This window comes from Thermobia domestica, chromosome 9, assembly GCF_964235325.1.
Source record: "Thermobia domestica chromosome 9, izTheDome1.hap1.1, whole genome shotgun sequence".
Lineage (NCBI taxonomy): Eukaryota > Metazoa > Arthropoda > Insecta > Zygentoma > Lepismatidae > Thermobia > Thermobia domestica.
In genome coordinates, this window is record NC_137462.1 from 4,108,679 (window position 1) to 4,127,662 (window position 18,984).

General features: G+C 36.4%; 1 protein-coding gene across 4 annotated transcripts in view; it reads right to left on the bottom strand.

The window, feature by feature from the left end:
* The window catches only part of LOC145694345 (striatin homolog), a 77,283-nt gene that overhangs the window by 34,670 nt on the left and 23,629 nt on the right, over window positions 1-18,984 (bottom strand). For all 4 annotated transcript variants that reach the window (XM_081770474.1, XM_081770475.1, XM_081770473.1 and 1 more), the window contains exons 4-5: window positions 13,669-13,870; window positions 10,958-11,059 (exon numbers count right to left, since the gene is read on the bottom strand). In XM_081770474.1, the coding sequence (XP_081626600.1) occupies window positions 10,958-11,059; window positions 13,669-13,870 (304 nt within the window). The remainder of the gene's footprint in view (window positions 1-10,957; window positions 11,060-13,668; window positions 13,871-18,984) is intronic.

Here is an 18,984-nt window from a genome sequence, read left to right on the forward strand (position 1 = left end):
AAATGACTTTTTTGTCTGACTAGCTAAAATAGTGCCATAGAAAATAAATAAATAAATAAATATACAATAAACAAATAAATATAAAACAAAACAAAAGACCATTGATTTACACAACAATCATATTTCGTTTCCTTTTTTGAAGTGCATTTTCAACTTATTTCTCGTCTCATCTACTATCCATTACAAGCTATGTCTCCGGTATCCTGAATGCAAAGTTGGAGTTCCTTCGTTCTGCGATGATTCATGTCAGTAAACGAGTTTTTGAAGAGCAGGTATAGGAAATAAATAATTACATTGCCTTTGAAATTAATTATTACATGACAAGTCTTCAAAATTCAGAAAGATTGCTGGATGCTTATCCAAACACTATTCATGAACTGACAAATCGCAACTCCTAGAAAAAGGAAATAAATTTAGAAAACATGAGCCATGGAAAAAATTGCAAAGTGCCCGTTGGAATCTTAAAACATGCGATGAAAATTAGGAGTGTTGCCAATCTGATAGATCGAATAATGGACGTTTCGTGCATATTAGAAGAGTCATAAATTCATATTGGTTAACTATAGAACAAAAATAAGCATACCATTGGCTTTTGGGGAAAATTTACTATTAAAATGTGGTGCCACATGCTATGGTTTTCAGTTTTCAAAACTTTATTTTAATTCAAAATGGCGGATTTCAAAATGGGTGCCGTCAATGATACCCTTATCGTATCACTTCCCTCTAGGCATAATATGTATTACCGAAACCTTTTTCCACTTATTATCATTAATATGCGGGGTGGAAGCGGAGGTAAGGGACTTACGCACATAGTAAGTATAAACAATTAATATGCTTGTAACTTTTCACCAAATGGGCGCATCTTAAAACTAACTTCACCATTGTCTTCCTGATTAAATTCTAGCCCGAAATTATGTATCATATTACCCTATTCCCATTTAAAAAAAAACTTGACCTTAATTCAAAATGGAGGATTTCAAGATGGCTGCCGTCAAGGTCATACGTACCATATAACTTCCCCTTAGGCCCTATACGTATCTACATGGTTGTTCTTTCATTAACACTTTGTTTACAAAGGGAAGTAAGGGACTTTTGCAGTACTCTCTATTAACCACATCACAACCTTTAAAAATTATTAAAAAATATAAAACATGCACCATGGCAAAAATTTCTGTCATCACAAGTAATGAATACATGTCCTCTATCAACAATAAAAGTTTCAGTGAAATCTGAGCCGGACAATTGGGTGATGTCCCTTGTAAGCAAGTAAGCTATATGAAGAAAACATTTTAACATATGTCGAGTTACGAAGTTGGTATGGGGGAGGAGCCCGGACCCGGGTCACACACTTGTCAGTGCTGACAGCTCATGGCGAATTCAAATTCCCTGAAAACAGCTAAGGTGCAAAGAGGTAATATAAGTACTAGCTTTGATGGCTTAAGTCCACAAATAATAACAATATGTCTTACGATACAATGAAGGTTGTTTATAAAGAATTTTCATGAAATCAACAATCTTGTGTAAACTGTTAAGAGGGCACTTTAAAATTGAGGAGAATATTTCTGAATATGAACTGACTGAAATAAATAAATAAAATAACGAAAGAAAGAAAGAGACAAACCAAGAGAAATAAATAAATTACCATCACCTAATGAAGCTTTTATCATGCTGTCAGCATATTTGGACAGCAAAACAATCCAAAGGAAAATCAGAATGGGTTGTCATAAATCTTCCGAAGCGCTCAGCGTTGACCTACAGACAATGGGTAGTCATAAATCTTTCGAATCGCCCAGCGTTGATCTACAGACAACTAACTAACTAACTCTATGGCCTAGGAACCCGGAGGTTCAATGCCGCGTTCACAAAAGCTCTCCATTGACTTCTATCCTTAGCCAATTGGATCCAGTTTCTAATTTGGATTCCTACTTCTACGAGATCCATCTTAATGTTGTCCTCCCATCGCCTAGGTCTTCCTAATGGTCGTTTTCCAATTGGTCTTCCAGTTAAGATTTTGAAAGCGTTCCTACTTTCTTCTATCCTGGCTACATGACCTGCCCACCTGAGCCTCCTAGACTTGATAACCCTCACAATGTTGGGTAACCGTATAAATTATGTAGTTCCTTGTTATGAAGTTTAAGCCATTCCCATTCACGTTTCTCTTGGGTCCGAATATTCGTCTCAGGATCTTGTTCTCAAATACTTTCAATCTATGTTCTTCCTTCCGAGTAAGCGACTATGTTTCACAACCATACAGAACAACACGCATGATTATTGTTTTATATATTTAAGCTTCAGATTCCTCGACAGAATTCGCGACGACAAGAGATTTTGAACAGAATAATAACACGAATTCCCTGCTTTTAGTCGACATTTAATTTCTTCTATATGGTTTTCGTCTGTTAATACTAATCCCAGATATTGGTAACTTATTGTATAGCATAATGCCAGCATACTTTTATGGGCGCCCACAGAGGGGGGCAAGAGGGGGCAATTGCCCCTCCCTGGATTTTCAAAAAAGGTTAACATTTATAGGCTCTTCTGGTGACAATAGTATACTTTTAAAATCAACATTCACTAAATGATTAGAGTAACAAAATTTAGTCAAATATATCCCTAAGATTTTAATCTACTTCTCTCCCCCATGTGATGTTTCATATTTTTTCAGTAATAATTATATTTAGCCTGATGCTGCATGCAATGCTAAGTATTTTGATTGATGGTATCCGTCAGTTGAGTTGAAAAGGTAATTTCGCTCTTTGTTGTTTCTTTTGCTGACGTAGTGCTGATAGAAATGAAGTTTTGTTTTTTTGGATTTCATTCTAGCAATTGTGTGTGTGTGTGTGTGTGTATTGCCCCCCTTGGAAAATATCCTGCGGGCGCCCATGCATACTTTACTCCCTTTTCGTACATTGTTGTTCTACGGTTTGGTGGATGTAAATTAGTCTTTTTTCTTGTGTTGTAACCATGTACATCACTGTTTGTTGTCTACTCATTTATATTCGATCTTACAAATTCTATTAAGCAATATATATACAAACATGGTAAAGGTAGTATAGCTAGTTCTTTAAAATATTTCCTACAGGACTCTCGCTGTCCTACACCAGCCAGGTTTCGTACAACTCTTTTTTGAAGAACAAATATCTCTCTACCTTTTACAGTATTTCCCCAAAATATTAATCAATATCTTAGTATCGATTCAAATGAGCAGTAATATAATATTTTTGCTGTATTTCGGTTTATAGTGTTTTTAATAGTTAGAACGGCGAAACACATTTTTCTTAACCTATTAGCAATTTTTTCTATATGGTAATCCCATTTTAAATTTTCTGATATATGAACACCTAAAAGTTTTACGGAACTAACTTGCTTTATTTCGTCTTATCCTATTTTTATACTTCCTTTATCTAGATTATTGTTTGTTAATTTAAAGCTCATTGACAAGGTTTTTTCTGAATTTACTATTAATTTATTACGATCAAACCAGTTCGTTAGCTGCTTTACGGTATTTTTTATGTTAGTAGCTAATTGTTGTTGGTTTCACCTGTTATTGCTACACTTGTGTTACCTGCGAATAATGTGGCTTTTGCGAAGTTTAAATTGTCCGCGAGATCATTTATATATATCAAAAACAGTAGTGGCCCAAGAATTGATCCCTGTGGTACGCCGCATTTAATTTTATTCATTGTAGATGCGAAGGTATAGTGCAGTCAAAATAAGGTTTGAGGTAGACATTTATAATAAAAAGATGGGACCTTCTCTGAGTAACCATTTTTGCATAACTTTAGGATAAAGTGAAAAGTCGGGATCTGTATTAGGGGACATAATTATTTTCATTGCCTCATACAACTTAACAGAGTAGAAATATTAAAAAAGTGCTCGAATAAAAGTTGTTTGAAATTTCATAAGCTTTAAAACGATGTACATATTGTCACTATACACAATGACAGAGATGCGCAATGAAGCTTCAAACGTCATCGGACTGCGCACAATTTCTGTAGAAACATATGAATGAATCATTTAACATGAAGAAAAAGAGAGACTATTTGAGACGGCTTTTCATTGGAATTTCCGGTAAGTATCAAGAGCTTTGAAAGTCCGGCTAGTTTAATAAATAGTTCGTAAACAGTGGCATCGGCAGGGGGTGCAAGAGAACTCTGAAAGTAGACATTTGCACTATCTTTCTGTATGTAAGCTTGTGTCCACTGAAATTAGTGTTTGAGATAAACGTTTCAAAAAGAAGATGAAATCTATTGAAATATGTTTTACTGATATTGTTATCGGGTAAAAAATCCAGTTGCGGATTTTCCGCCTTTTTGAATAAATAGCCCTAGTCCAGTGGAATTACGACAAAGATCGATCAAATTTAAAGATTAAAAAAAAATAATAATAAAATAAACCTGTTAGAATATGTTACATGTATTGATATTATACTAAAACAGTCCCAAAACTCTAGTTGCTGGTTTCCCGCCATTTTAAATAAGTAGTACGCCATCTTTAAATTTTCTCCAGCACTTGGTTTTTGGTTTATTTATCCTAAGCCAATAAACGTAAATGTATCATTCTTTCTTTATTATACTTCTAATATTATAGGTTATATAATAAGAGATTACTTTCTGCGCGTTTGGCGTTACCAAAAGTTCAGTGTAAATTAAAGTTTAATCTATTAGAGCTTGAAAATATAAATTTAGGAAAAAATAAAAATGATGATTTAAACAAGGGATTAATTATTAAAAATGAAGGAAAATATATTTACCGGAATTATTTGAGGTGCGCTTTGTATTCTATTTACAATAAATGCCATCATATCCTATTTCATGATTTTCACTATTTCACCATATGTACTAGCTTTTATAATAGTGCTTAGATTCTTTTGCACATCTATTAAACTGCTAAACTTAAAAGTAATGTAGTTATAAAAAGGAAGACAATATACACTGATCACCAATTGAATTATAGACACCTATCTAATAGCGTGTAACACCACCTTTCTCTTTGATAACGGAGGCTACCCAACGCGGCATGGATTCCACGAGGCGTCTGAAGTGTTGTGGTGAAATCTCAATCCATATCTGCTGCAAAGTCTCCCACAGAGCTTGCCAAATCAGAGGAGTGCTCATCAAATCAGTTTGCTGCAGTGGTGGGGCGACGCATTGTCCTGCTACAAGACGAGGTCACCACCTGGATGTAACACCCGAGCAAACGACATGAAAGGGTCGTCCAGAATTTCGCGGTAGCGTTTACCTGTGAGAGACTGTGTTACACGTATTAGGGGATCCATTTCACTCCACGTTAACATGCCCCAGATGAGAATACCACCACCGCCGGCCTGCACAGTTCCCTGCTGTCACGATGAATCCATTTCTTCTTGCGGTCGGCGACGCACCATTACCGGTTCATCGATATATACCAAGTTCAAACTATCTACGAAACCTTTTCCCACATTTCCACGGTCCAGAGGCAATGTTTCTTTGCTCATGCTAGACATTGTTTCCTGTGTTGTGCTGTTAGAAGGATACTCGCATGGATCGATGGCTTCTGTACCCCATGGTGAGCAGGTGGTTGCTAATTGTGTGGCTTCTGACAAGGCGTTGTTGTCTTGCATTGAACCTCTCTGCGATTTGACGCACTGTGGCCCGTCTATCGGCTGTTACGATGCGGGGCACTCAGCGTCTATCCCTGTCGTCGACGCGCTCCTGACCGAGGCAGTTTGCCCGTGTGGGTGCGGTTCTGATGGAAGCCAGGTACTCTCGATACACCGTTGACACAGCTGCCTTTGAATATCCGAGTGCCGCAGCCACTTCCGAAATCGACCATCCAATCGTCTGACTTCTACGATTTGACCACGGTAAAGTGCGCTCAGGTCCTTCGTCTTGCCCATCATACACTGCACTGAGACGAATACCGAGAGAGGAAGTACACGGTAGTACCGTGTACCGAGTACACGGCAGTACAAGAAGTACCCTCGCGATGCATTTCATTCACATGCGCTGGAGGAGCATCTGCAGGGCGATTTATGCAACTTTCCTGCTCTCTCTAATTCAAATGCTGATCAGTGTGTATGGCAAAGTAAAAAGCCTTGGAAAGATAAGTGAACTTAAACAAAAGTTCCAAGTATACCAGTGTACTTTGAGACTTACTTTTTTCGATGGTGTTTTGCAGTTGAATGTCCACAGTTTTCGTTAACTTCCTTCTCAAAGAAGTTGGTTTTGGTGACAGTTTCATAATCACTTCCTTCATCTCATCTTCAATTAAAGTAGTGCTATTACCACATCCATGTCCACTACTCTGCTCACAAAATGATGTAGAATCTAGCTCTCTTCTTTTGCACCCACAATTGTTTCCGCAGTTCGCCTGGCAGTTGCATGCTATAAACTTTAACAAATCTTCTGAAACAGGTTGTTCAAATGTTGTTTCAGAAAGAAAGCAATCACCACAAATTCTCCAGCCCCATTCAATTTGAGTCATCTCTTGATTTTCCACTGCTGAACTTGATAGAATACATGGGCACTATGGTGATTTGCAACAGCAGTTGTTGGAGATCGTACTGCTAAGTTGAATGTGTCACTAATCCGTTGTTTGGATACAATCTTTCTGTACATGCAGAATCTTGTACAATCCAGATTTTCTTTCTCTGCACATCTATATAACGCTAACACTTTTTTTCTCCTAAAGTTATGCAAAAATGGTTACTCGGAGAGAAGTGATAATAACTTGTTACATTGCCTATAATATTATAAGTATAATAAAGAAAGAATGATCCTTCTACGTTAATTAGTTTAGAAGTTATGTGGCATAAATTAAGTGCATGTGATAAATCCAAGATGGCAGACTATATATTCAAAATGGCGGAAAACCCGCAACTGGATTTTTTGAATTTTCTGGAGATTAATGAGGAAGAGATCACGAACAAATTCCAGAAGGTTCCGTCTTTTTATTCTAAATGTCTAGGTTTGACCCGTTTTTGATGTAATTTGACTGGACTAGTAGTTACTTTTGAATTTCCTTCATCTACTCTAGTTATTTCCACCACCTGCATTCTATCTGTCAAATACGAATGAAACCAGTTTCATATTATTCCTCTTATTCCACATTTCTCTATTTTATATAAAAGTTCTGTATGAGTCACAAAGTCAAACGCTTTTGTAAGGTCTAGAAACAATCCTATGCACTTATTTCTACAATCCTATGCACTTATTTCTTTTATCTACTTGTTCACTTACGTAACTCAAATATTGGTAAATAGCGGTTTCCGTTGATTTTACTTGAATGAGTTGATTGATTTCGTCTAAATATATAGTTCTGCAGTGTGTATTTCCCTTTCTCTATGCACACTAGTTTTTGGCTACGTGTTAAGCAATTCGTCAAAGAAATCTTTCCATCTATTTAACATGCTATCTTTGTCAGTGAGAACTGTTCCGTTAGCTTTCTTTAATATATAGACACGAGGTTGATAGCCTTTCTTAAATTCGTTGATCCCCTTGTACATGTTCCGAATGTTTTTATTTTTATTATTATCTTCAAGTTCCTTAATTTTAGCTTTCAAAAAATCGCGTTTCTTTGTTCTAAAAGTTTTGGAAGTTTCCCGCTTGATGTCTACGAAATTTTGTGTAGTTATTTCATTCGGATTTTGTAGGCAACGTAATTTTTCCTGTTTTCTCTTCTCCGCTAGTCGAATGTATTCCTGGTCGAAACATGGTTTGTTCCTGTGTATTTCCGCGTGTCCTAATTTTTCTTTTGCTGAAATTTTAATGGTATCTCTAATTTCTGGCTCTCTTCTAATTTCTTTAAATTAAATCTCTCCGTTTTCAGACATTGAATATTTCCTTTATTCAACGATAATCTCTCTCTTATTGTCACTGCTACAAGGTAGTGATCAGTGTCATAATCAGCTCCTCTAAACGACCGAACTTCAATTATGCTAGATTGTTTCTTTTATCCACTAAAACGTGATCGATTTGATTATGTTTTTTTCCGTCTGGTGAGGTTCAAGTATATTTATGAACGTAGCGATGTGGAAATTTTGTACTCTTCACGATAAGGTTTTTTGATGTTGCGAAGTTCACGAGTCTAACACCGTTGTCATTACTTTCCTTATGTAGACTTTCGTTCCCTATAATTGGTTTGAAAATATTGTCTCGTCCTACCTTCGCATTGAAATCCCCTACCAGAATTTTCATATGGTATCGCGGGAGTTGGTCAAACATCCATTCCACTTCTTCGTAAAACCTGTCTTTTATATCGTCATCCTTATCTTCTATCGGGACATGAACGTTTAAAACAATAATATCACACTACCGGCCCTTAAGACTGATAAAAGATACTCTATCATTAACAATTTACGAAATTCACCGTTCCATTTGCTTCCCACCTAACTTCTTGAAGTCCTACTAGGTCCATCCTGTATTTCTCTAACTCGTTCGTTACTAATTTTAACGCGTCTGCCCTATAAAGACTTCTAATATTCCATGTTCCAAATCTCATGTCCATTTTCTTTTGCTGAGGTCGTGTCAAGTTATCAGTCCTGGTCCGAGGCTTCTGTGAATGTTTCTGAACAAGTGTCTTTCTTTTACAGTTTGAGCTTGTTAGCCTCATCCAAACCCCCAAGCTGGAGGACCACTCCTTGTTGTCTGTGCGCGACTGCTTATTCAGTATATTCGCAGCTAACCTCTATATCTAGAGGCCTTCTCCTCGATCCGCAACTTGAGGACGCGCCATGCCGTGGTGACAGGAACCCACGTCAGATATACAGACAATGGGTAGTCATAAATCTTCTGAATCGCTCAGCGTTGATCTACAGACAATAGGTAGGCATAAATCTTTCGAATCGCTCAGCGTTGATCTACAGACAATAGGTAGTCATAAATCTTTCGAATCGCTTAGCGTTGATCTACAGATAATGGGTTGTCATAAATCTTTCGAATCTCTCAACGTTGATCTACAGATAATGGGTTGTCATAAATCTTTCGAATCGCTTAGCGTTGATCTACAGATAATGGGTTGTCATAAATCTTTCGAATCTCTCAACGTTGATCTACAGATAATGGGTTGTCATAAATCTTTCGAATCTCTCAACGTTGATCTACAGACAATGGGTAGTCATAAATCTTCCGAAGCGCTCAGCGTTGATCTACAGAATGGGTAGTCATACATCTTTCGAATCGATTAACGTTGATCTACAGACAATGGGTAGTCATAAATCTTTCGAATCGCTCCGTGTTGATCTACAGACAATGAGTAGTCATAAATATTTTGAATCGCTCAGCATTGATCTACAGACAATGGGTAGTCATAAATATTCCGAATCGCTCTGCGTTGATCTACAGACAATGCGTAGTCATAAATCTTTCGAATCGCTCTGCGCTGATCTACAGAAATGGGTATTCATAAATCTTTCGAAGCGCTCAGCGTTGATCTACAGACAATGGGTAGTCATAAATCTTCCGAAGCGCTCAGCGTTGATATACAGAATGGGTAGTCATACATCTTTCGAATCGATCAACCTTGATCTACAGACAATGGGTAGTCATAATTCTTTCGAATCGCTCAGTGTTGATCTAGAGACAATGGGTAGTCATAAATCTTTTGAATCGCTCAGCGTTGTTCTACAGACAATGGGTAGTATAAATCTTTCGAATCGCGCAGCGTTGATCTACAGACAATGGGTAATCATAAATCTTCCGAAGCGTTGAGCGTTGATCTACAGACAATGGGTAGTCATAAATCTTCCGAATCACTCAACGTCAATGCACAAACACAATCCCAATTTCTGCAGCGTCTCAGTACGTAAGCCTCCGTAAGCCTCTCACCAACGGTACGATCTCTTTCTAAGGGCATTTTTTTTCATTTCCTCAGATATAGTTCAAAATTATGAAAATCTAAGTACACAATGTTGTTTAAAAATCTGTATCCACTCACATCTCTTTCAAAGCTCATATTCTTGCAACTGTACGAAGGAAATTTTAATATCTTGGCTTAAAATGGGGATCTCAAATGATGAAAGAAGACTCATGTTTGATTGATTTAATCCTATGTATATACATACAAAAATGAGTGTAATGATGTTTGTCCCTCAACTCTCCCGAGACTGCTGGACGATTTTGATGATTTTTGGTACACGTGTGGACCATTGCCTAACTTGAGCTTTTCTCACGTTACTTTAACTTAAATACGTATGCTAAGAGGACCGGGGGGTTCAAAATTTATGCGAAAAATTAAGTATCTCACGATCCTATTTATTTATGAAGATGAAACTGGTATACGTTATTTGTTTAAAATAAGCACCCGTGTTCCACAGTCTTTTAAAAAATCCCGTTTTAAGAGGGGCAAGTAGGGTATCTTATAATGTAACGATATTTGTTCCCGTCTCCTCCTAGCTGCGCCATTTTGATTATTTTTGGTACATGAGTGAACCCAGGCCGAACTTAGGTTTTAGTACATTTTCTGAGAGGGAAGAATGCGTGAGAGGTGACATGTAAACGACCGATAAAAGTGTCAATCCATAGTTTTTGGTGTTGTTGAGATTATTACTAACACTGCGGACGCAGTTGAAGTTCAAGTTCAGTCGCATTGGTATGGAGTGGGAAGAAGAAAAGTCCGATATCAATGTCCAATCCATGAGATGAATAGTAACGCTGTCGATGCTGTTTAACTCCAAATTCATCCCTATGCGTATCCTATGAGGGGGAATGGATTAAAATACTTTATATAAATCTATTCTCTCAATGCAAAGAACGGCCATTTCAGCTAGTCTATGAATAAAAGTATTGAGCTATTCAAAGTATTGAGTTGGTGGCTAACTTTTTTTTTACAATACCATACAAAAATGATTTAATGATTTTCTTAAAAAGATGAAACAATTTTGTTATCATTAATATTATAACTAAGCTTCTTTCTACAAAACACGATTGAAATTTAGAGCAATCAGTATTAAGTATGAGTAGATGAATTGAAATCGTACCTTTGAATTGAAGACATCAGGCTGCAGGTCACAAATTAATTTTCCAGTTGAATACTCATAGAGTTGAAGCGCCTGTTTCTGAGTATAAGAACAAGCCAAAATCTGCAAAACAAAAGGAATGTTTAACAATTCAAAGTGTGTTCAGATAGTTTCAAAGCTTCAGTACCAAACCTATATAAGACGCAGAACTACATTTTAAAGTGGAATCCGAATCACCGAGAAGCGAACCCGGAACCAAATGTATCATGTACCAAAAGCGCATGCGTTAGCCACTCGACCAGCGGGGAAGACTTAAGCCTTGAAGAACAGCCAAAGCGTTTTTCTTTCCTTTTGGTTGACGGTTTGCCAAAATTATCCAAACGAAACCAGTTGAGAATATTCCAACAGCATTGCCAAAACGAACTTTAAAAAATTACGTTTTCTTATTAACTTCTACAGGCTTTATACCAATTGTTCTATGTACTTTATTATTATTATTATACTCATTAACCAATTTTTGTAATATTCTATCTAATTATAATTTTCATGAGTACTAAATTATTTTTTTTTTCAAATATCTGTTTAAGAGTTCTGTTAAAATGTTCTACGGTATGTTGTTTTACGAAGACATGTTCAAAATGGAGGGCTAAAAATTGAAAAATTCGCAAAATATCATCTCTATGACTTACGGTTCCCGAGGTATAGCTCATTAAATCTCCCGAAATCCGAACGTTTTTGGTCAATATCTGGGCAAAGGTGGCCAGCTGGCCAGTGACCACCGGTTACTATTCGGTACCAAAATGTTCACCATCTTACGTATTGATCAACACCAATATCATCTATCTATAACTTATAGTTCCCGAGATATGGCTCCTTAAATCTCCGGAAATTGGACATTTTCTGGCCAATATCTCGTGAACGGTAAAGCATAGAACGATGGTATTGATGTTAATTAATACCTAAGAGGATGTTAAACATCTTGATCTAATATTAACTGGCCCCCGCCAAGTGAACTTTGTGGTGGACAAACACCATGTGCGTGGGTTTTCTCGGGGTTCTCCCGTTTCCTCCCACTTTCTTCATTACACCATTTCATTGATTACTCATCATCACCGTCTCCTTTAGCCTAACCGGCATAACCGCGGGACATAAAACTCAAAGATTTCATTTCGTTTTTTTTTTTTTTTTTTTTTTTTCAATATTAACTGGTGGCTATTGATCAAACCAGTGGCCACCGGTTACTATAAGTAATATAAAATCTAGAAAATCTACTCTATTTCCCTTTCTGTCTATTGTATCATTATTCATCATGACTGAAGTGACATGGTTCCTTGTTTTGTCGCGTCAATGCAAATGTAGTTCTTAAGCACAGCTTGGTATAATTCCTTATCTGTATTTCCTTAATTGTATTTTCTAAAGAGCATATTATCTCGCGATAGAGTTAGGGTTACATTTTCTAGTTATTCTGTTAATTTTAAATACGCAAGTTTACGAAGTGCATTCAAGTTATAACACCCCTACTTATTTTTTTCCTCAGGACTGGTAACAGATAGGAACGTACTGTTTATTTTAAAATGTGCGAGCACACATTGTCAATGCGTGACAGAGATGGCAGCAGCGTATGGAACACAGAATTCTAGGAACAGCGGTGAGAGTGATGACTGTTTTTGATACGATACTCGCAGTTTTCTCCATTTGCGTGGTGTGACACTGCTTAAAATTCATCTCCAGTTGAGCGAGACATGTGATGATGGTGTCATGAATGTGTCCAATGTGCGTTCGTGGGTGCGATAGTTCAAAGAAGGCAGAACATCGTGTGACAACAACAACAACAACAACAACAAACAAAACAAAAAAAAAAAAAAGACAATCTAGGCCCCGTACAAGCCGGTCTGACGACATGATCAAAACAAGTGGAGAATGTTGTTTTGGAGGATCACCGAACGAGTGTGGAACACATCGCCTCCAAAGTTTGCATTTGCGTAACATCTGTGGACACTGTCGTCAGACCGGCTTGTGCGAGGCCGAGATTGTTTATGTTTGTTGTCACACGATGTTCTGCCTTCTTGGAACTATTACACCTACGGACGCACATCAGACACATCCATGACACTATCATCACATGTCTCACTCAACTAGAAATTAATTTAAACTTTAATACCACGATAATGGAGAAAATGAATGTTGTTGTAAGGAAAACGTCACCATTTTAGGCAGTAGCATAACTAAAGGTTTGGGTGCCCTCCCGCAGACAGCGTGGAGCGGGGCCTCTTCTCTACGTCCCACTTCACGATTTGGGGCCCCACGATGGCTTGAGGCCCCCCACAATGCGGGGTCTGCGGGGCCCTTATTTACGCTCCTGATTTTACGAGTATCGTAAGTATCAAAAACAGTCATCACTCTTATCGCTGCCGCTAAAGTTCTGTGTGCCGTACAATGTTATCATCTATGTCAGTGCTGGCGTATTTTAAAACAAACAGCATATTTCTATCTGTTACCAGTCCCGAGAAAAAAAAAAATGGAGGGGTTATAGCTTGAATGCATCTCGTATGTTGCAAAATTGCAATATCCTAGGTCAAGACGGCAATCTTTCCACTTTACCTACAAAATACTTCTAGGACTCGCTCCCAAGCAAATGTCAGTTCATCAGGCATGCTTTAACGAGAACAATTAATGATAAATATTACGTAAAGATATTAAAAAAAGGAAGTAGTTTGTACTTTAATACTGACCTCTTTGCCATTCCGGCTGATGTCCAATCCATCACCGCACATATGAACACCATGGATATGTCTAATAGCTTGCTCTTGTCGGTCATCCCAGAACTGAATGGTTTTGTCCCAGCCACCAGATATGAACTGATTTTGATTTAGAGGATGGAATACTACGGAATAAACTCTCGATCGGTGACCGTCCATTACATTAGTGCACAGGCTTTAAAAAAAATGAAAACAATGAATTTTATTTTCAATTTATCTAAAAGATCGTCCAAAGATAAGACATGTATCAGTTGATAGGTTACATCGACCGTAACAAAATAAAATGCTTCATGCTAAATTATGATGCGTAATTTCTGAGATTTTCGACGAAAACGAACTTTTACGGCGTTGTATGTTGTTCGTTGCCAATAATAATTGCATAGTTGCAGAACACATTTTTATACGAGGGATGATGAAATGAAAACCTTTTAAAATGCAACCAAATGCCGTAAAGTTGGACGATTGCTTCGATACGTGGCAGTAATATGCCGTAAGTTGCACTTAATAGTCAACAGGTGACAGAGTGTTGCTGGAATGACGACGAACGCGGTAGTGTCAGTATCAAGATGGCTGCCCCACTGTCCACATGCACTGCTTTCCGTGATCCGGTTTTTTTAGCAGAAAAGGTGTAAAATCAATTTAAATTAATCGCAGGATGGTAGCAAAGTATGGTGATTCGTATTTGTCCTTGCATCAAGTATATGAGAAATGTAGGAAGTTTAGAAGTGGGATAACATCTGTGAAGGATGCTCCTCGACCGGGACAAGCTCACTACGTAGTGACTGACTAAAACATTGCGTTAGCGGAACAGCTTGTAAAGGAAAACAGGTGCGTATTATGCTGAAAGAAATCGCCACAATCATGAATATTAGGTTTGGTTCAGCTCAACACATTCTGCATAATGTTTTGTATTTCAATAAGGTATCTGCAAGATAGGTCCTACGTCAGTTGACTGCTGAACTGAAAGATCGTCGCGTCGACGCCTGTGAAGAACTTTTGCGTCGTTTCAACACCGAACGCGATGCATTTTTGGACAGGATTGTTACAGGTGATGAGACCTGGATTCACTGTCATCAACCAAAAAAGCGAGCAAGGAATGGCGGCATAGCTCTTCGCCGGAAAAAAAAAAAACGCACTCAACCATCACTAGGAAAGGTCATACTCACTCTCTTCTGGGATGCAAAGGAAGTAATTTTGGAACAGAACATGAAAAAGGAGTGACAGTAACCAGTGCCTCGTATTGAAACCTGCTGAAAAATTAACTTCACCCTGCAATCAGGTATAAACGACAAGGACTTGTGCCCTCAGGTGTTCTCCTACTGCATGACAACGTCCGACTGTATACTACCGTTTGACCGTTGAGACTATCGATGACATCAAATCTGAGTATTTCATTCATCCACCACGCGCCTATGGCGTGGGAGACCCGGGTTCGATTCCCGGCGGGAGCTCATGTGGTTCGGATTCCACGTTAATCAGTAGGTCTACGTCTCATATAGCCTCGCTGCTGAACGGGGCGTTAAACTCAAAATCAATTCAATTCAATTCATTCACCCACCCTATTCACCAGACCTTACCCCCAGTGACTTTCATGTGTTTTGACCACTCAAAGAAGCAATGGGAGGCAACCATGTCAATATTTATTTATTTATTTGCCTGTTTTGCATACAAATGAGAATATTCTCGAGTACGCATACAGTTGTCAAAATTACAAAATAATTATATATATAGATGCTATAAAAACTTACAAATAGAGAAATACATACATAACCATGTCTTTTTTAAGCTTACACATTCATAACATAATTAACAAAATACATTTATACTTTATCTTCAAAAACTCATTTACCAAGTAGTAACACTTATCTACTAAGAATTTGTGAAGAGCAGATTTAAACCTAGAATATAATTTATTTTGCTTTAGAAAGTCAGGTAACTTATTGAAAATGTTTGTATAGTTAATATATATGCTTTTTTTTAAAAAAAACAACAAAAAAACGAGAAATGGGGGGGGGGGGTAACATGCAAATTATTAACGAATCGAGTATTGTAATTATGAACGTTAGTGCTTTCAATAAATAAGTGTTTGTTACTTACGGTAAACAAGATAATTTTATATAGGTACAGACAAGGTAATGGTAATATTTTTTGACCTCGAACAGATGGGCTTGCAAGAAGACTTTGGTGACAATCCAAACACAACCCTTAGTGCTTTCTTTTGTAAGCGAAACGTGCTAATACATTCAGTAGAATAATACCCAAAACTAATACCGTAACTTATCAAAGAATGGAATTTTGCATAGTACACTGAAACTAAAGCCTGTATTGTGACATTCCCTTTTAGTCTATGGAAGCCGAAACAAATACTACTTAATTTTTTGATGAGTTGAGAAAATATGCTCATTCCAAGTTAGTTTCGAACTAATGGTGACACCAAGAAATTTAGCTGAAATAGAAAAGTCGACTTTTTTGTTATTTACCATTACATGAGGAATCAATTTATTTTGAAGAGGATAAAAATTTAGCAAGGATGTTTTATCATTATTTAAAACTAAGTTATTGCTACCTAACCAGTTACTTAATCGTGAAAATGCAGTGTTTAGATTACATTCAATATCATGTCCTGAGTTACCTGTAATAATACCATTGGTGTCATCAGCAAATAAAACACACTTATTAGGCAACATTTCTTGTGTCAAATCATTAATGTATATAAGAAAGAGCAATGGGCCAAGCAATGATCCTTGAGGTACACCAGTTAGTATTTTACCTTTATAACTACTAAACTTATGAATTTTGCCATTTTTATCGTTCGTAATTTGAACTACCAGATACCTATCTTTCAAGTAAGACTCGATCCATTTTTTGGCAGTTCCTCTTATACCATAAAAGCATAATTTTTTAAGTAAGAGAGCATGATTTACAGTATCAAATGCCTTAGTAAGATCAACAAACAGTCCAATTGCCCATTTTTATTAATCGCGTGCATAACAATACTAAGAAAATCGAAAATTGCAGAATCAGTAGATTTACCAGTTTTTTAACTGGTAAATCTACTGATTCTGCAATTTTGCAAAACCATGTTGTGATAATAATATTAGATTATAATTATTGGAATGTAAGTAATTCTTTATCCTATTTGATATTACTGTCTCAACTTTTTTTTTTTTTTTAAATACAGACAAAACCGAGATAGGGCGATAATTCTTAATATTGTAACTACTGCCTTTTTTGAACAAGTGATCACTTTAGCCACTTTTAACCGCTGTGGGAAAAAGCCTGATTCTAGGGAAAAATTTATTACATGAGTCAGGTGGGGAGCAATTATCGAAACAGATTGTTTTATAATAGTGGATGGTACTTAATCAAAACCTGCAGAACTGCTATTTCTCATCTTTCTTATAATAGCTAATATTTCATCAATAGTTACTGGGGTAAGAAAAATACATTTTGGATAAGAAGGTATGTTTGAAGAACCACTTGTATCAGCTTGGTAGGATAGAGCACCAAGAGCTACCTGAGGAGAAGTTATAAAATAATTATTAAATTTATTTGCAATTTCAGCAGGGTTTGTAATTCTTTTATTGTTAAAAATGATGTGATTCAAATTAGCAATATCACCTTTATTTGTCTGTACCGACTGGAGGATAATATTCCCAGAGTCGGATTTAGGTGTAGTGGGGCCCTAAGCTATTGAAGGTAATGGGACCCTTTAAGTATCAAGATGAACGTACGCACTTTATATACAGAAATGAAGAAACTAGCGATATTTTAGGAAGCAGACTAGGAAAAGGGACCCCATTACTTACATCATAGAAGTCTACACAACACGAAGCACTGTTGCTATATGTGGATTTTATTTTATTTATTATTTTCCTTATATTTTGGAAATGTACATTCAGTTGTTTCCTTTAATTTTTGGGGCCCCCATGAGAGTGGGGCCCTAAGCTATAGCTTGTTTAGCTTATATGTAAATCCGGTACTGAATATTCCACATAGTTTTAATTTTATTTCTAAAATTATTAATTATTTTCGAATTATGCATTAAGTTTGCTCTCTTAATAACTTTCTTATATGTTTGTTAATACTTTTTAATATAATTTCTGAATACATCAGAAACATTTGTATCATTAAGCAATTTAGCATACTTAATTAAATTTCGTTTAGAGTTACGAATACCAGTTGTAACCCAACTTTTCCTCATTTTATTACATTTACTAATTGGGATGAGAGGAAAAGCTACATGAAAACAGTGCAAGTATGCATCTAAGAAAGAATTAAATTTCTCGTCCATAGTAGAAGCTGAATAGATTCCATCCCATATCTCAAGAGGCAATAAATGACAAAAGTAACTATGGTAATAGTGATGAGGAGGTGAAAAATGCGGTGCACGAGTAGCTAAAATCTCGACCAAAAGAAGTCTTCCAAAGTGGTATCCATGCACTTCCGAAACGGTGGAATATTTGCATCCAACGTCAAGGGGACTACGTTGAAAAATAAGAGGTAAGATTTTCTATTCATTATTACATTCTAAAATCTATTGCACTTTCAAGATTTTCATTTGATCCTCCCTCATAGTTATGTCTATATACTATATACATAAAAAAAAAAAAAAAAATACCGTGTTAAATTGAGATTGTGTGTCTTCTGTTTTCAGGGATAGACACGTTCTTTAGTAGTTACATATATGTATTTTTAACAGTTACAAACATACCATTTTAATATCGTGCAACATTTGGTTAAATTAATTCAATTTTCACTAATGTTCGAATATATTTTCAAAAACTAAAAATTATGCATAAGAAATTTTACAAAGTAATCAACATTTTGTAACGTAGATGATTAGAATTCCATAATATCCACCATTTTGATTGGGGCAAAAGAACATTATTTAAAATGCAATATTAAATTATTAAAATTATGGCAGTATTAAGATTATGGCAACATAAATACATAAACAGTGTATTGAAAGCAATAGGTTATCAGAACCATTTGCAGAGTAGCACAATTGAACAGAAATAAGTAAAAAATGCCTAGGAACTTTAAATGACATTAAGAAGAAAGATGGGAAGGTAACAACTCAGGGAGAAAACTTCTGTAATGGAATCACACATGGAATATTCAGATTTTCTTGCTTCTGATAACGAATGACAAAAAGTTAGTATCGTTTTGTTTAAAAGTAGGAAATTAGATGTTTTATTGTGTTTTCTGCAATTCTAAGTTGTAGTGAATAAGTTTGGTTTTATTTTTATGGGGGCTGATCAATAAAGAATTATCATAAATAAATAA